This window comes from Centruroides vittatus, unplaced genomic scaffold, assembly GCF_030686945.1.
Source record: "Centruroides vittatus isolate TY-2023 unplaced genomic scaffold, ASM3068694v2 contig_453, whole genome shotgun sequence".
Classification (NCBI taxonomy): domain Eukaryota; kingdom Metazoa; phylum Arthropoda; class Arachnida; order Scorpiones; family Buthidae; genus Centruroides; species Centruroides vittatus.
In genome coordinates, this window is record NW_027122249.1 from 2050934 (window position 1) to 2069409 (window position 18476).

The 18476-nt window shown below is 31.6% G+C and overlaps 2 protein-coding genes and 1 non-coding gene across 4 annotated transcripts in view; all 3 read left to right on the top strand.

Moving 5' to 3' along the window:
• Positions 1-990: 990 nt before the first annotated feature.
• On the top strand, positions 991-8481 carry LOC136977312 (torsin-1A-interacting protein 1-like). The gene is made up of 3 exons (XM_067272784.1): positions 991-1120; positions 2158-2286; positions 7302-8481. The coding sequence occupies exons 2-3, from the start codon at positions 2161-2163 to the stop codon at positions 8208-8210; spliced, it is 1035 nt and encodes a 344-aa protein (XP_067128885.1). The 5' UTR covers positions 991-1120; positions 2158-2160; the 3' UTR covers positions 8211-8481.
• Positions 8482-8793: 312 nt separating this feature from the next.
• On the top strand, positions 8794-8899 carry LOC136977339 (small nucleolar RNA U13). The gene has a single exon (XR_010881072.1). It is a non-coding gene; the product is annotated as a small nucleolar RNA U13 (small nucleolar RNA).
• Positions 8900-9514: 615 nt separating this feature from the next.
• LOC136977274 (membralin-like) overlaps positions 9515-18476 on the top strand; it is a 61413-nt gene continuing 52451 nt past the window's right edge. For both annotated transcript variants that reach the window (XM_067272737.1, XM_067272738.1), the window contains exons 1-2: positions 9515-9668; positions 17322-17556. In XM_067272737.1, coding sequence (XP_067128838.1) covers positions 17338-17556 — 219 coding nt within the window. In that variant the 5' untranslated portion in view covers positions 9515-9668; positions 17322-17337. The remainder of the gene's footprint in view (positions 9669-17321; positions 17557-18476) is intronic.

An 18476-nucleotide genomic window follows, 5' to 3' on the forward strand; every position in this document is an offset into this window, starting at 1 on the left:
TGACACCAGTCTAGTTTTGCGTCAGATTGCGTAATAAACGTGCGTCAAAATAAAGATATCTACCGTTTTAGATTCATTTACGAATAGATAATTGAAAAATTTTAATTTTTATTTATTTAGCTTTATTTTCTAGAATGATTAAACGATTGTTGTTTTTATCGTCAGAGAACGATGTCTATGTTTCTTCGTTATTATTATTTTTATTTTTAATGATGTTTAATTTTTTCTTCACTAGAGGGCGATTTTTTTTACATATATTTTTAATTATATAAAAAAATAATAATTGATATGTCTTTTAATGATCTAGTTAATATTTATTGTTCAGTTATAGAAATTATTTTAACATATAAATATTAGTATCTACAGTAACGATCGATCGTAAGAGTTTCTCATTTATTTCAAGGTCATGAATAGTCGTTTCTGTCAATATTGGCTTTTATATTTATTATAGAACATAAATGGATGTCCAAAGAATATTTTAAAATTTATATAATAATAGAAATAATGTATTTGTATTCATTTATGATTCGATGTGCACTAATTATGATTTATTCAGTAAAATATATTAATACCACTAGAAGGATAGCGGCGAATTAAATGTGCCTGTGATCACGTGATACTGCATTACCTGGACACTAGACATTTAATAATCAATTTAAACCATGGTTTAAGTTTCAGTTTTGATATGGACTCTGATTTTTATATTTTATACGTTAAAATATTGTACTATATATTCCAAACCATTATAAATAAAATTATTATGTATTAATTTAAATATTATGTGTAATTGTATACATAAAACTTGTCAGTCATAAATCATGCGTACGAAGACTCGAATAATAAAATTAAATTAATAAAGCTTCAACGAAGAAACACATTTTCTAATAATTTATTTTATAAAAAATTTATAATTTAAAAAATATATAATATTTAAAAAACTTTTTACATTATAAAGTCCAGTAGATGTCATCACTAGGCTTTTAGAAGAATTTTGAGCGTGGAGAATGTTAGTTGAGGAGAAGGAAGGTTTCAGTTCAGTGTGAAGTGAATAGTGATTATGCAACAATATTGTGTTAACAATCACTTTTTAAAAGCCGTCTGATTCCTATCCAAATTAAAGGTAAGTTACTTCATCAATATTAATTTCTTTCATAAATTCTAAATAATTGAAATTTAGTTTCAGTTATTTAGAATCTCAACTCATCACCCTCATCCACAGCATCAACAATAATGTTGTTAATGCTGTGGATGAGGATGCTGAGATGCATATGCTAATTTTACAGATGAATTTTGAAAAATATAAATCTCCTAAAGCTGATCACCTATATTTTAATATTCTCATTAAACCTCCATCAAATGATAAGATGCTTTCTGTATTATGAGAGTAAATATTAAAAAAATAAAAAAATGCAGATTACATTAGATGAATATAATACTCGACAGAAAATTTAATAATGCTTCTTAGATGTATACCGTAGATACAGCTCCACAAATTTAACTATTTAAATATCTTGCGAGAGATCGCACTTGGATTTTATTTCTTTGATCATTTTTTAATCTTTTGTTGTCTAAGCTGTAAGATAGTCTACCGTTTAAAGCAATTGTTCAGTTTAAAGAGACTTATCAATTCAAATGTTTCAGGAATAAAGCTTACACTTATTACTAAACAAGTATATTAATTGGTAGATTATACATGTCGAAAAATAATAATTATTAATGAAATCAAACTCTAAACTTGTAAAATTCATTTGAGAAATGAGTTAAGTATCCGAAGTTGAGGTGCCAATTCCTAATTAATGTATGTCCTATACGAAATTAATGGGTTTTAGCAGTAACTTTAAGTTTTAATTCTTAACTGTAAGGAGTCAAATAATGTCTGAATGTTTTCATATTTAAATATATTCAAAATTTTCTGAAAATATATCACTACTTATATAGAAAAATTGGTGATAATTTAAATAACTAAATTTTCTACTTTATATTCACTCTAGATTGAAAATAAATTATAATGAATGAATTTGTATATTTTTTAATATGAATTTTATATTTGGCCTGATTATTTATATGAATTACAGTTTTATACTTAGTTATGAGAGAATACTTTACTTTTTATATGATATTTTAGGCTTTATAGATCAAATTTTGTTTATTTAATAGGAAATGAGAATGAACCAAGTAATGAAACGTCGAGGTTTACGAAGTGATGATTTTCCTGCTGACAAGTATTCTAAATTGAAAACAAATGATGAAGATTTGAGTAGTGATGGTGAAGAATTATCAGAAAATGTAAGTAAAATTAATAAAAAATATAACAAAAATTTTATAATGAACTATTATTCAATTTGGAATTGTAGAGATTACAATTGAAAGAAAGAATTTATGAAATAATTTGTTATTCTATAAGACAGCAGTCATCATCCAATGGTCCATGAGAAAATTTTGGTGGTCTGTGGAAAAATTTGGACATTGGTGAACTGAAGATTATGCAATGTAATATGAAAGAAATGCAAAATACTTTGGTTTTTTTTTCCTCTTACTTTTTGGAGATTTGTTATTCAAATTTAAAGCCAAACACGAAATGATTATTTCAATAAATCAATAATGTTGCGAGTGCAATTGTCCTCCTTTGTGTAAAAGCCAAGAATTCATAAACTTATTTCAAACAAGCAGCAACAAACTTCACACTAATTTGTTATAATTAAACAAGTGAATTTCATATTAAAGTAAAATGGAACTTTTATGATCATTATTCTATAGATGTTTGTAACTATACCTTACAAATTTTTAAAATGCAGTCTATTTTACTATAGCATCTAATATTTTTGGTCAATTAATTGACTTTCATTTTAAAGGTTTGTAAGGTTTAGTTGTTTATTCGTAAGTGCAGTTAGAGATGAGTGTATAGATGTTTGTATCATTTAAAAAATTACATGATAGTGGTTTGAGGGATTCAAATTTGTGAGATCAGTGGTCCGTGAGGTCAGAAAGGTTGGTGACTGCTGCTATGAGCTTAATTCATATTAAGCATAGGAAGGACAAAAGACAATACTTACACTATCACATTTATTCTGATAGTAGGGTAGCTTTACACAGGATTGCAAAGTCTGATAGCCACTTAAAACCCGTCCATCTCATATACCACATCCTCAGATACTTAGACAACATTAGAATAGATTTCCAATGGGTTCCGGGTCATTCGGGGGATCTTGGCAATGATTTTGCTGACCGTCTTGCCAAACAAGCTGCAAAGTCTTCAGTCACTAGTACTTTTAGTTACATACCTACCTTGTACAACAATAGTCATGTCATGTCAAGAAGCAAATTTTCATTCTCCGGCAAGACAGCTGGGACCATGACACCACTGGTAGGCTCACCTACACTTTCATCCCCAAGGTTGACACTACTGTGATTCTTAGTCACTTTTACCCTAGTCTACCCTCACTCAGCTACTTACAGGACACTGCAACTTTAAACAATACTTGCATAGGTTTAACCATGGGGACAATCCACAATGCAACTGTGGTATTCAAGAGGACCAAACACCACTTCACTTAGTTTTTCACTGCAATAGGTACAATCACATTAGGGATAGTTTAATGAGAGCTGCTATTCTTGCAGGGTACAACTGACCTTGTAATCTGCACCAATTTATTCACACACGTACAATGTTTCATCATCTACTCAATTTATATCCCTTAGTGGGGCTCTGAGAGCATTCACTCTAGGAGAACAGATGGAAATTAGCTTTTCCTTGCTTTGTATTGACTGTCGGTATATAGCTGCCTTTTGAACTTTGTATTTTAATTATATTTTTTGTCTTCTAGTTGTAAGTTAGATTAGCGACTCAGCCACTGGCATAGCTAGGGGGTGTGGTAGGTGCGGTCTGCACCGGGCCCATGGGGGCCCCAAAATCACAAGAAAAAAGACCTGAAAAATTTTTCACAGCAATCAGAACAAAGCAAAATTTGGCATTTGGATGCTCAAGCTGGGGCCCCTATTACACAGGAAAACTAGCAACTCAACTGTAATCTAGTTACACGCTATATAAACCACTACACAAAAATATTTTAGTCCGTTTACGTAAACAAAACAAAAAAATACCTAAAGCATCATTCATCAAACGAAAGAAATTGAATGTCTAAGCGCAATGTTTTTAATGGAATAAATAAATTTCAAAAGGCGAAATTTATAGAAAAAAGTACTTGTTTTCATTTGAACATTCTCAATTACCATTACGGAAAACGTACATCTCTGCCAAAAAATTTTTTCGGGGCACACACATCTGGTTCTGCACCGGGTCCAGAGAACCATAGCTACGCTACTGGACTCAGCTTGGTTTCCAGTTAGGATATGATAGGTTAGGTTAAATTAGATTAGGGTTTGTTAGCTTTAGTCGTCTGGATAGGTTCATCCTAGGTTATGGTAGGTTAGTTTAGTTAGTAAGTTAATGTTTAAAAAAAATAAAATAAAAAAATTTGGGGTCTTGCCCGTTTGTCTCTGTCAGTCCGTTCGGCTTGTCTAGTTTGTCATTGTGTTCGTTTTCTTTTCGCACTGTTTGTCTAGCTGTTAAGTAGTGTTAGAGCCACCACAAACTACAGGAAGCGGGAGCTAGCGTACGCTCGGTAGTGCTCCCAAGCCCTGCCTATTTGCCCATGAGGCTATGAGCCATTTTTGCTAGGTAAGCTACGCGAGCATGAAGCAGGTACAAACTACACAATGTTTGCTCGCATAACATAGTCCACATGGCGTGGATTCCACAGATGTGGATTGGCTGTAGAAGAAAGATTTTATTATAACCTATACTTGTAATCAGTCAGTGTTCATTCCAAACTTTGAAACAGCATGGGAAAAACATGCCTACTAGTTAAGCCTAACTAGGTTTAACTAGCCAAAAACTATTTATATATAATTAATTATTTGAAGACAGAGTCCTTCCCAAAATAAGGAACCACCATTTATTGTGTTCTGGACATTACATTTTTGGCGACTGACCTTTTCTTTGAGGCTACTGGCCACCAAACATTCCTTTAAAAAACACAAATATAAAGTAATTAAAAATATGAACATTTTTAAAAAGCAGTTACTGGTGATATACGGATGTCTTCTATTCTTCCATCATACCTTCTTGGGGTCGTTTCGGCTTTTATCTACAACGAAATAGGCGCTGGTAAAATGTAGATGAGAAAAGCTACCCCCTGGTGACGATACTTTAGAAATATTTTTGTAAATCTTCGTCCGATGGCAATAATTATGATTAATTATTTGAAGACAGAGTCCTTCCCATGTCCAGAACACAATAAATGGTGGTTCCTTGTTTTGGGAAGGACTCTGTCTTCAAATAATTAATCATAATTATCGCCATCGGACGAAGATTTACAAAAATATTTATATATAACTATTTACTATTTATATACAATGTTTACACTATTTTCAATACCGAGTGTATTAATCATGTAATTTACGTACATCGATAAAATTCTATTATTTCTTTTTTGACATGAGACATGTTTATGTAGTCATCCATCTTCCCCGCTCTCTTTTGCTAGCGTGACTACTCTTGCTGTTGAATTCTGTGAACAGCGAGCATACTCTCGTATTGTTGTGCTAGCAAAGGAAAAATCGCATGGGCAAGAAGAAAGGGGCAGAGCTTTTGACATCATCGGTTGTGCTAGCATTTTTCTCTCACAAAGAGCTAGTTTGCGGCGGCTTTTAAGATTTGCAATCACGTTCAGTTTTATTAGTATTAAGTAGATATTAGCCTTCCTACTCACAGCCACTTGGCACTAACTTCTACACTTAATTTTTGGTGTTTGCTACACTCAGGTTTTCTTTTAGACCCTTTGGGGGACTGACCTTGCAGCCTAAAAACTGTACGTCAACATCAAATGTAGAGAATACTGTAGCCATATGTATGCCATTCAGAGGGATCCTACCTTTCTCTGCTGTCTATCTCTTCTCCCTCCTCCTTTCCCTCCCCTTTCCCTTACCCTCTTTTCTGTCAGCTAAACACTGTCTACAGCCGATGTCTTTCATGTATGTATGCTGTATGACATTTATTGTATACTTCTATTAGTGGAGCACTCGGGATTTAATCTTGAGGGAGCCAAGTTGAATGGATAAAACAATTTTTAATGCAAATTCAGTTAAAATTTCCACTATATGTGACTGCTAATTCATAAGTAGTATAGAAAATACAACACAATATAAATAAAAAAATGAATTTTAATTAGGAAAAGATTTTTGGAAAATTTTATAATGGTGGTTTTCCTTCTTTGGAGGGTGCCAGGCTGCCTGGGTGTGCTACTGACTTCTATTCTCTTTTAATATAATTTGTCTTGCCTAACTGTAAATAACTTATTACTTGTGACATTATCAAATTTTTATTTAAATAAATTGATACTAATATATATATATTTTAGATACTAATATACAATATATATGTCATTATTGATGACAAAAATATTACTATATTTTCTCATTATATCGTGCCTGTCTAGCGACAAACATAAAACTGCTTTAAGCAGTTTTATGTTTGGAAGACAAAGAATAAGTGCAATATGTCAAAATGAGTGATATAATGAAGAGGAATGTTGCAGATATTTTATAGTAATATGTTTTGGTTATTGAAATACAATTTTGATTGCCAATAAGTGCCTTATTACATGAAATAATGATTGTGATTATTCTAACAAACTATTAATCTAAATCTCAGATCCAATCAAAATTTGACTCCTGAAAATGGCAAAGATGTCATTCTACCATTTTGAAGGCCCAGGTATGATTGGAGTATCAAATTTTTGTGGTTGTTTTGCTGAGATATAGGCTATTCCCCCTCCTTCTGTTGTTCCCAATGCCCTACTATAATTGCTTGAAATTTGCTACTATATTTTATAGGAAGCTTTCAGCATTTGTCAAATAGGGTTTTTGTAAAAGTGCCAAATGTTGAATTATTACATTACAATAACTAATATAACAAAGAACTAGCCACTATCATTACTTAATGGAATTAATTGACACACCTTTAACAGTAGATAAAGTTTAAATAACACTAAAATTTTTTACCTGGTTAACTGACCATCTTCGGGCATGAATGGTTGAAAGTGTCCCATCCAGTGGAATGACATTCCACTTTTAAATGTCCATGCCTAGAGATGGTTCATTAACCAGATCAAAAACATTGCAGTCATTTAATCTTCATCCACTGTTAACAATGTGTTAATTAATTTAACTAATATAACTGTTTTAGTTCAGATATTCAGATTACATATATAATGATTTTGTTTTTCCTTCATTTTTTTCAGGAAGAGGACTCTCTCGATGCAACTGGTGACTATTCTTCTGTGCCGTACAGAGGAACACTGTCAAAAAGTGAAAATATCAACATTAAACAAAATGAAAGAAGTCAGGTGTCAAAAAGTATACATGTCAACAATAAACAAAATAAAACAAGTCAAACCGACAATAAATACTTCTATCTGTATGCACTCTTAGCTGTTATATTGATTTTGCTGGGTCTCTATTTTTCTGTATCTGGAAAGAATAGTTTGGATTGCAGCCAAATTCCTAGTTGCAGTTTTAAGAATCATTACAAGCAATTGCAGGACGAATTCCAGAAACAGAACAAGTGGAGTTGGAAAGTGATCCGCACGGCCATCAATTCGGTCATCAACTCCACCCGACACGAACAACCTGCCGTCATCCTTCTGGTGGCCAGCCGATGGGCCGGGCCGACGTCTTCTTGTCTGGCCAACAGATTGGCATCTTTTCTAGAGAAATCGTTTAATAACCGAAAACAGTATCCGAGGCTGAATTCTCTTGAAGGCACTACCGACCGCGACATGAAAGAGAAGATAGACGCGACTTTCAGAGAGAGCTTCGACAAGAACGACCATCGTGTCATTCTGCTGGAAAGACTGGATGCCCTCTCGGCCGATTCGGCCATGATCCTGCACTCCTACTGCGACCACGAGAATGCACCGTATAAGGACGTGGTGATACTGATGACTGCCGCCACCGATGCCTCCGTTGAAAGCTCGGAACTCACCGTCAAGAAAATGGATCAGATAGCCTGGAAGCACCTGGACAGCAGGTGGGAAGCTCTCCACGAAGAGAAGAGGGTGGCATTACTGTCTAGAATCACTACCAGCGTGGCTCTGATCCTCCCCGAAGACGATGTTCCCCCGACCTGCATGCAGTACCCTACCGTGTGACGTACACAACGTGCCACATCCCATCAAAACATTTTGTACAAATGTTTCAAAAAAATATATAAAAATGTTTATTTAGTATACACAAAAATGTTATTTTTTGTATTATTTACATTGTTACATATTTGTCAAATTGCCACACAAGAAAGGACAAATTTATGATTAGACATTGTTACATTCAAAATTCATTGTTTCCTACTTGAAAGTTTCGAACAGAGCACAATTTTGTAAATAAAAAATGAATAAAATATATTTATTAAACTTTAAAAAATAATGATTGAATAGCGTAATTTTATTTGACTTAACGTTTATTATAATTAACACTTTTGAATGACGTCAGAGGGCGCGACGAGTACTATCGATCAGATTGGCGCAACGGGAACTTTCGCACTTTACTTTTATTTTAATGGTAACCAAGAAATCTTGTTAAGTAACTCTACGCTTTATTAAGTAGAGAATACCTCTGTGATATTTAGGGCTGGGTAAGTGAGACGGATTGCGCAGGTAATGGAAACAATTGTGACGACACCCTCGTTAGTCGATTGTCACGTCGTACTTAAACTCCGGCCGAGGATTTGCGGCTGTGATCCTTTTGCATAAAGTGTTCATATGGGAAATGATGAGTTGGGTTTCACGATCCTTCGTGACACGTGCTCCACCCCTTGTTACGCAGTGCACGTGACCTCCTGATCCCACAATTTTTTCTTTAAAGTAACATTAGAAAGTAGTTACATTATGATATCACTGATGTTTCGGTGAATGCTGAGATTCTGGCACTATGAACGTAACACATTACGTTACTCTTCTAACAATACTTCTTAAATATGCATAAAACATTACCTTGTTAAAATGCAGCGGTCAGGTTACGATGTGTATATTTAAATCTGCGTAACAAGTTGCGTTTTTTTTTAGAAAGTTACTCTTCGTCGGAAGTACTTTCATGAGGAGGATTGCTTCGTTACGAATTCTGCAGCGTAGCTCGGTGGTCAAGACAAATCTTTTTAAGATGTAGAAGTTTGTAAATAAAATTGACCTTCGTCGTCGTAAATTATTAAAGTATTTAATTGAGCAATTGATCGGGATTTTTTTGTTACGTTTAATTATAATTATTTTTTAGAGTCAGTTATGACGTATTATAAGTTAATGGGACCTCAAGCTTACAGGCCCCAATTAAACTCATTCCATTTATACATATTACCGTAAATAGAACATTGGAGGGGTACAAAATTATTCGTAGCTAATTAAGACATCTGCCATTTTGAATTCTTAGATTTACGTTCTTAAACTCTGACGTCACGGAATCCGAAGAAATAACCGAACGCGACGGAGCATCTACAGTGACGACAAGATATCGAAGTCAGATAATTAACGCTAGAGGGCATTGCGCAATGTTTTGAATGTTATGGCGACTTAAAAGGGTTAGACGAATGATGAAAGCGAAAGTAAATTTATCTCGTAAAGGTAAGTTTTTTCCGATTTTGGTGATTAATTGGCGCCAGGAAGCCTTATACCATTCGTAGAAGGCGATTTATAAGCCATTCGATTAGTATTTACGTAAAAATGTAGTTTGATTGATCCTGTAATTGGATCATTATGTAAGAAAAATTGTCGTTTTCATCGCGTGGAAATTAATTAATTATACAATTAAGTAGCCATTTTTCTGTTGTTTTGGAACACCATTCTGTTGTTAGACAGGATTGAAGTGAAAAATGAGTGAAATGACATTTATTTAATTAAATTCGCGTTATTCTGGCGAGTATTGTGATGTGTAATCGCAAACCGAACGTGTCGATGGTCATTTTCTATTGATAAACAGTTGCAGAGATTATAGTCCTGCCTATCGATTATGGCAATGGCGTGTTTAGTGGATTGAGGTTAAGTGAAGTGACACGTGAGTATTTCCTGTTATGTAAACATGGCCAAACTTGTGAAGTGAATGTATGCCCTCAATTTATCTTAAGATTTTGATGGTTAATAACTATTTTTAACTGTTATCTGATTTTTCGTTTCCACTCTTGTTAACCAAAGTTAACGTGGTTTCAGATCAAATTAGTTATGAAATTAAATGGCTTTTCTGATGTTCGATGAACAGCTGATGTTTATGTTTGAATGAACTGTAGACTTGTGAATTAGCTTATCTGTTACATTATTGTTACATATAAAATAAGCAAAGGTCCAAAGATCTTTACTCCATCTACTATTATATACAACAGACCATCCTGTAATTTTTGTTTGTCCTTTGTTCAATGTATTATATATCGCAAATTACTTTAAAACTTGTTTCATTCTTTAGGAATTTACTTGTGCATGTTTACTACCAATTGCACCTTCCCCAGTAGTTATGGACGGGACACTGCAAACTGGGTGTCCTATCACCTGGTTTGCAGGTTACAACATTCTGGAATTTATAGTATTCCAGTCTCCCATCATACCTAAAGTTTTATTTGGGGCAACTTTAAAACAAAAAAAAAAAAAAAGTTATGTGAACACCAAGAGTCTGTTGACAAAGGCCTTGTTGACACTGAACTTGCCAAATACATTTTATAAGAGTATACTCCATGTTTGAATGAAGTCACTCTGTTTGAAGGCATATCCAATCCTAAACAGAATTTTGTTTGGGTAACCTTACTTGAGACAATTAAAGCCTATAAACAGGCATTATGTTACATCTTTAAGGTTTCTGATTAATCTTGCATGATTTGCTCTGTAAATTTCATTTGTATTTTTATCTTAATTCCTGATGCTTTTTAAAAGGAAATTTCAATTAGTTGTATTGAATTAATTCTATTTGATGTGCAAGTGCTTTGTACATTTTAATACATCATTCTAGTTTCAAAACTAACTTCCTGTAATGTCAAACATGTTCAAATTTTATATATTTATAAAAGTGGATGATTTTAGCACTAAATAGTGTGATTAATTTATTTTTATAATATACTATATAACAGTAAAATATTTAAAAAATTGAGGCAATTGGGTAAAGACTACATAATAGTGTTCACTATATTAGAGTAGTGTTAAAATAAACAAAATGTAAAGAGATAAAGTAATTTTTTTGAAATAAAAGTCAGACATTATAGTACAAAATGGATTAATACAAAAGTAAGATCATATTTTAGCAGCCATCATAACCCATGGACAGTAAATATAAAGGCAATGTGTTTATGATTATAAATGATCAGGGTACATGAGAATTACAGAACCAGTTTAATTGGTTGGAGAAGCCAGTACTCTCCTCAGTTTAATTCCAACCGATTGATACAACAGCTAAAATTGACTTTGGGATGATAAAGGTTCATGATTTCTCATATTTTATCAGTACAGCTGTAAGCATACCTTGTCTTCTTTCTTTTTCCTATTTTTTGCAGAGATTATGGCTAAAACATTTTCCTCTGTTTGGCATTTGTCTTAGAAATGGCTTGATTTTTTCAACCCATTTCCTAGACCAGGGGTGGCAAATCTATAGCATGTATGCCCAAAGTGGCACATAAGGAGAAATCTGGCATGTAATGTATCATATGATTTTGATTTATCATCTGTCTTTTTCAATCATCCTTTTGCTACCAGTTTTACATTTATTTTTTATTTATTCTAATTAAAGCATATTAGTTTAATATATTTAAATATTATTCAAAGCCTAAAACTTTGGCATACATAAACATTTTTAAAGTTAAGTAGGCTTGCTATATGGCACATGGTTTGTCACCCCTGTTCTAGACAAATGCTTCTAAAGCTTGGATATGTAATGGTTTTAGAGACAATCTGTAAATGGCCATGAGGATATTTATGCTAATGCAGACACTCTGTCACTGATGTGCATCTTGATATTTAGGACATTGCTCAAAAGTGATATGACATTAGTTTTACAAATTATGATAAACAACTGCTAAAGTTCTGGTTGTTTATTGTTATGGAAACTTAGCAACAGTTTATCATTATTATTAGTATAATGCTACAAAGATTTGTTGATTTTTTTAAAATTCACAAAATTTTACAACCTTGCATGCAGAAATTATTTTTAATTTGAATATTCCTTCTGTTTACTCATTAAAAATCATTGTTTGTAAATTTTGATACATTTATGGAATGCAAATGATTATGCAAAAGTCTTTAGTAAGCTGGGATACATTGAGACAGCTATTGAGATTTAACAATCACAAGTTAAGTGGTAACAATCACTTAATCAAAGTTATAATAGTGGAAATACAAAACCAAGCAATGTAATTAAGGAAATAACTCATATGGATAAAATTATTCATGTTACCTTGCAAAAATTGTTTAGATCTTCAAAAGTTTCAAAACCGAAGTCAACAACTTAATTCACACTAACCTTATGTTTTCAGCAATCTTACATTGATGAATGCTAATGTTGTCAATTTTTCTGAGGCCGTCATTCTTTATAGAATAAACAAATAGTTGGGAGTTTTGAGTGTCACTCAAATACAATTTTTTCAACAGAACTTGAAGATTTGCAAATGTTCAAAATGAATGGAAGAAAAACATTAGTGTTTATCAACATCAGATTGCTGAAGACACAAGGTTAGGGTGATTAAGTTCAAAAATTTTTTCAAAAAATATTTAATTAACTATATTTTTAAAATAGAAAGCAAATTCTTTGAAAAAGATGCATAAGACAACTTACACTGCAATGATCTGATTAACAGTCTAATTTTTGTTTGGTTAAATTGATATTTTTGGATTTTTTTCAAGTAAGTTTATTAATAATTGAAAGTGATAGCAGGGTTAATTAAGATATCAGCTTATCATTCGTGGAGATCTGGGTTTAAGTCTGGATTGGATCCTTAGTTTTATGGATGATCAGACTCGGATAAGTTGAACCTGTCTTATTACCTATTCATTCAGTACATTTCAGTATGCATCAGTCTCAGCTAAATCAATGCATCGGTGAACATTTCGATGAGCTTTTATCAGAGTGCCCTATAACATAAGATAGCAGAAGCAAACAGTGCCATATTGGCATGTGCAGACTTATTTTATCAAAATGACATTGGACTAATAAGGATAAGTAATAAAAACTCCAGCAACGAGTTGTATTACTTTCAGGCAAACAGATTTAAAATTATATACAGGCAGCATCTGTTATAATATGTTTTAAAAAACTTTTTATTAGTTATTATAAAATGGCAAAAAGCTTAATTTTGTGAGTAGAATCTAATTTTATAAAAAGTTGTAAATTCTATTAATATTAACAAGTAAATTTGTCATTAAAGTCTGACCCAACTTGAGATATGACTAGGGATTGCACTCCAGCAGTGTTTTCAATTCAGCTGGATTTTTGCTGGACCAACATCATTCCAGCTGGATCCAGCGCAGATGTATTTTCGGTGCAATAAAGTGTTATCTATCTATCTATCTATCTATCCAGAAATTTATGGTTTTTTTTAAAGAAATAAAACATTTCTTAAAAATACTTAAGAAACTTTTATTATTTAGACTGGTCACTATAAATCGGTAAAACTTCTTACACATTTAGGCAGTAAACTTAACTTTGGTTCGGTTTAACACTTGAGATAGAGATAATTAACTTTAAATGTTTAGTTAGATTATAATTATAATGTAATCTTTAAGTTAAATAATAGCAAAGGTAATTCTACTAATTAATTTATACTAATATATTATAATAATGTAAGGACGGATAATCAGTGGCTAAGTGGCTATCAGTCTTACCAGTTTTTTTATATAGGCTCTACATATCAGTCTGTAGTTATTTATAACTAATTTAATTATTCGTGTTAGTAAAGTAGTCAGTAAGTAATTAGTAGTAGTCTGGTAGTTAGTTATTATCATCACAGTCATGAATCACATACATTCATATCATCATATATCTAATACTGATACTCATTAATTTAATTAACTAACTAAGTAGTCTCAGTTTCTCACTAATTTTCACAATAAAATTGCCTTTCCTAGCTCACTAACCAATTATAGAATAAAAGTTAAAAACTCTTACTTAATAGAATTAGAGTAGAAGTTTTAAAATATTAGTCTTGTCTTGAATAAAGTATTTTAAAGGATTAAATAAAATTAAATCAATCACTTCTGTTATTTTTTTGACTTTTCTGGAAGTAGGATCTCAAGAAACAAATGGTATTGATGGTGTTGTCTCCCAACCTACTTCTTAATGAACTGCATATATATCCCGCTTTGGAGAAGGCCCTTTCTGCCTCTACATTAGTTGGTTTCAGGGTCATCAAATAATCATAAATCATTCCATCACGTGATTCATTGATGTCACAACTGACTGTAAATTAGAATTATGCACCAAGACTAGGAGAGGAGTTACTTATTTTATTTAGTGCGAAGACACTTTATTTAGCGAGAGCAGAAAGTCAACTGGCAATTACATCAGCAGAGGCAAAAGGCGGGCAGTGTGGTGTAGAGAGGGGGTGCAGCACGTGCCGCATTGAACGGCAATGTTACTCTCGCCACCAAGTGATAGCACACATAGCAAAGCAGCAACGCTGACAACGTAGACTTTTGTGCCATTATTTAGAAAGTTAATTGAGTATTTGCGGATCCGCAGCGCTGGATCCAGCAGGCCGAAGAATTCGCTGGATCCAGCTGGATTGCTGGATGAGGGATCTAGCAATTGAAATCCCTAGATATGACATATGACCCACCTCTATTTCCCCAGCCCCTCAATCTCTAACTACCAAAATTTAATAGCATCAATACTCCTTATGTACAAGCTGATATGCCAAATTTCCCTTCTTAATCATTATCCCATCCTAAGACATTAAATAAAACACTTCAACAGACATACACACACAAAATCCACAGAACTTTCTTCCATATTTTTGATACTTTTGAGTTTAGGGGTCTCAAAATGTACAGATTTGTAAAAAACTGACGGTTAAATTTTACACAATTCCAATACTTTCCCATATTATATATGTAACAATCTGGGAAAGTAAAATGTGATGATTATGTAACTGTGAGGTGTCTACATTGTGTCATCACAGCTTGTTGTATCCATAGCCTGACAGTGCAATGTACATTAGTTTCCCCCGATGAACCGTCAATAAATATTGGAACACATTTTAGTACATTATGAATCACCGACGGATGCACTGTATGATGCATACTGAAATGTACTCATTATCATTGTGAACCTGATAGGAATGAGATTTTTCATGGCTGGCACAAAAGAAAGACTTTGTCTTACAAAGAGGAAAAAGTTTTGAAAGTACTAATGAATTATTAAAAATATTAATCTTGAAATTTGCTGCAATTTTATTTTGAATAAAGTTTTAGCCAAAAAATGTGATTTTTTAGCTTAAAGCCTTAACTGTTTGTTTTAAGATTATAGTATAGATTTCCAAGTAGAATATATCTTGTGGTTGCTGGCAAAATCTTTAGAATATGTAATTTTGATCAAGGAATAAGATAATATTTTTTGTCTTAAAGGAATTTAATTTGAGGAAAAAAATTTAAACTCATTAACTGTACAGTTAAAGCACTAGATTGATGTTTACTTCTAAATATTAAGAAAATGAAGTAAAATACTTTACAGAAAAAAGGAAGTTATACAAAATACATCTTCAGAGGCGATATTAAATTATTATAATTAGATTACAGTAATTTGTAATTTGAATTACTGTTTTAAAAATGACGACGGTACAAAAAAATTTATATTCTTGAACATTCTCACATAAATTGGACATTCTGCTGAGACAACACTGCCATCAACCTTTTGCTGAGACTTTGAACTTTTAATATTAAAGTTACAGAAATCATTTATTAGTCAGACAATACTCTAGTAGTCAGCTTAAGGAGTTTCCTCATCATCTGAAATACAGCTAAAATACAATAAATTCTGTAGACTTCTAGAGTAAAGTCTGTTGTTTCTTTTAGATTAAATGAATAAAAAGAGAATAAATTCAGAAAAGTAGAAATTTGATTTTGTGAATAGCATATCACTCATTCATTTTATTACTAGAAAATTATAAGTTATTATGGATATTGTGTTTCACTGATACATTGCAAAAGCTATTTTTCCTTGATTGTTGTTACTGATAAAATTAATAATTAAAATGAAAAATAGGTTATTTATTTTTAATAAAGGTAGGTCTACATAAGTAAAGTGTTTATACATACATATTTCATACATATTTAATTTTTTCATTTGTATGAAAATTAAATAAATAATTATTATCAGCAACAACAATCAAGGAAAAATAGTTTTGCAATATATCAGCCATTTATAAGTATTATTCAAGAAATAAAATATTTTATTTTTATCATTGTTTATGAATGAGACAGAAAATTTTATAATTTTTAGCTATGATATAGAACATTGCAAAGTATTCAAAAGTTTTGTTTGTTTTTGAAAACATTTGTTAGATTTTCAGAAATTGTCAACTTTGCTAAATTTCATATTCATATTTTAAGAATGTGAGTTGTCCTAGAGAACAAGTAGAGCATTTGAAAGTTTTTAATATCTAAATAAATTATTTTTTCCCAGAAATAAAAAGTTTTGACCACGCAGTAATTTATTTATCTTTTTCCATGGAGAGTCGTGTTCAAATTTGATTAGATCCTTTGGTTTTTTGCTAGAAGTTTGGGCATTCTCATTTCTTGCTTGGGTTGTTCTGATGCAAACATTCCATAATAAATCAAGGGCTTGATTATATTTGAATCCAATTCTTCGGTTATTCCATTGTGGGTTGATTCTATTCGTGACTGAGTGATTAGATTCCAAATCAATTAGAAACTTTGATTTTTGTGGATAGTTTGGAACAGGGTTTCATAATCTGTCTGTATCATAAAACCTGAAACTAAATCAACTTAAAAATAAAATTAAAAATATAATTTAGTTTCATTTTTTTTAAGTTATTTTTTATTTATTATAATAATGACATGGAGTTAAATTTACCACAAAATATTGTATCCTTGAAAGCTACTTTAAGAAAATTGTTTTTTTTTTTTTCTATTTTTAAATATATTTCTGTGTTTTCCTGTAACTGAATGTTATATTTAAATATTAAATATTTAAAATTAATTAAAACATTTTAATTAGAAATAAAGTATTTGAAAATATTGGAGTTAAATATTGTTTTGTATTAATTAATTGAAAAGTTCATTTACTTTCAGATCCTGAAAAATACAAATGCCTAGAAATAATCCAATCATCCTCCAGCATGGGATCAATGGGCAGTGGGTGGGTGCGGAAAGAAATCAACACAGAAACAACAGCAATAATCGCAATCCCGTTTTGAACGTTCAGGACAGAGTGTGCCATGTTATATTCATTAAAATTGCTCTTACTTATGCTAAAATTTTTCCTCCACCTATTAGGAGATTGTTTGAATATATTATTTTATCGAAGGTAACATTTTAATGTTGATTTTTACATAACGTATGCCAATTAAAATTATCTTATTAATTTTTTTTTTAAGTTTAAAATAAATTTTTAATTCTTTAAATGTAATAAATTATAACTGCACAATGAATCTATAAATGTACAAAGTCAATATTATAATGGTTTAGAGTTTGTACATTGGGTATATTACAGTACGCATCAAACAGCATACTGGTGAACCACAACATACTAATATATTTTCCTATATTTACCTATGAGTTCATTGGTGTAGTGATTGATGGATATTACTTTCATCAGGTCATGGATATGGAGAGCTCTGATGAAGCAATAAGACTGCCTTTATGGTTTATTATTTATTAATACCAGTTTTACTATTTTGACAAGATAAGTCTGTAAATTGCTTCTGCTGTCTTGTTAGATTGTCAGATATTCCAGTACAAACTTATTAGTTTGTTCATTGGTGCATTGGTTGTGTTTGAGACTGACATACTGGAATATTCCCATTTATAGACTTGTTTTGCAATTATAATTTATTAAATTTATGAAATTGAAGATTTGTTCTATTTTCTAAATAACATTTGCCTAATAATAGTTTTTAATTACAACTTACAACATGTTATCATTAATTGAGATATTTAAAAATTCAAGTGTCACACAGAAACAAATTTTCACTGTTTTCAAATTTAGTATGATACATTCTGTCATTAATTCAATAGATACTACAGATATTTGCCAATGAATTTTAGTATACATAAAAAGTGATGTAGAATTTGTGAGTTTTTATGCATAATTCAATTCTATTTATATGTGACTGTGTGTAAGTTTGGTAGTCTTGGAATTTAATCGTACTTGCTGTTTCACTGTCTGTTTTTTCCTTTTCTTCTAAAAGTGTTCCAACTTCATTTGCAACCTCCTTTCATACACAT

Bases quoted from the DNA above. Each gene is read 5' to 3' on its own strand.
- LOC136977312 (XM_067272784.1), top strand. From the start codon at position 2,161: ATGAGAATGAACCAAGTAATGAAACGTCGAGGTTTACGAAGTGATGAT. The intron at 2,287-7,301 runs GTAAGTAAAATT...CATTTTTTTCAG, and splicing joins GTGAAGAATTATCAGAAAAT to GAAGAGGACTCTCTCGATGC.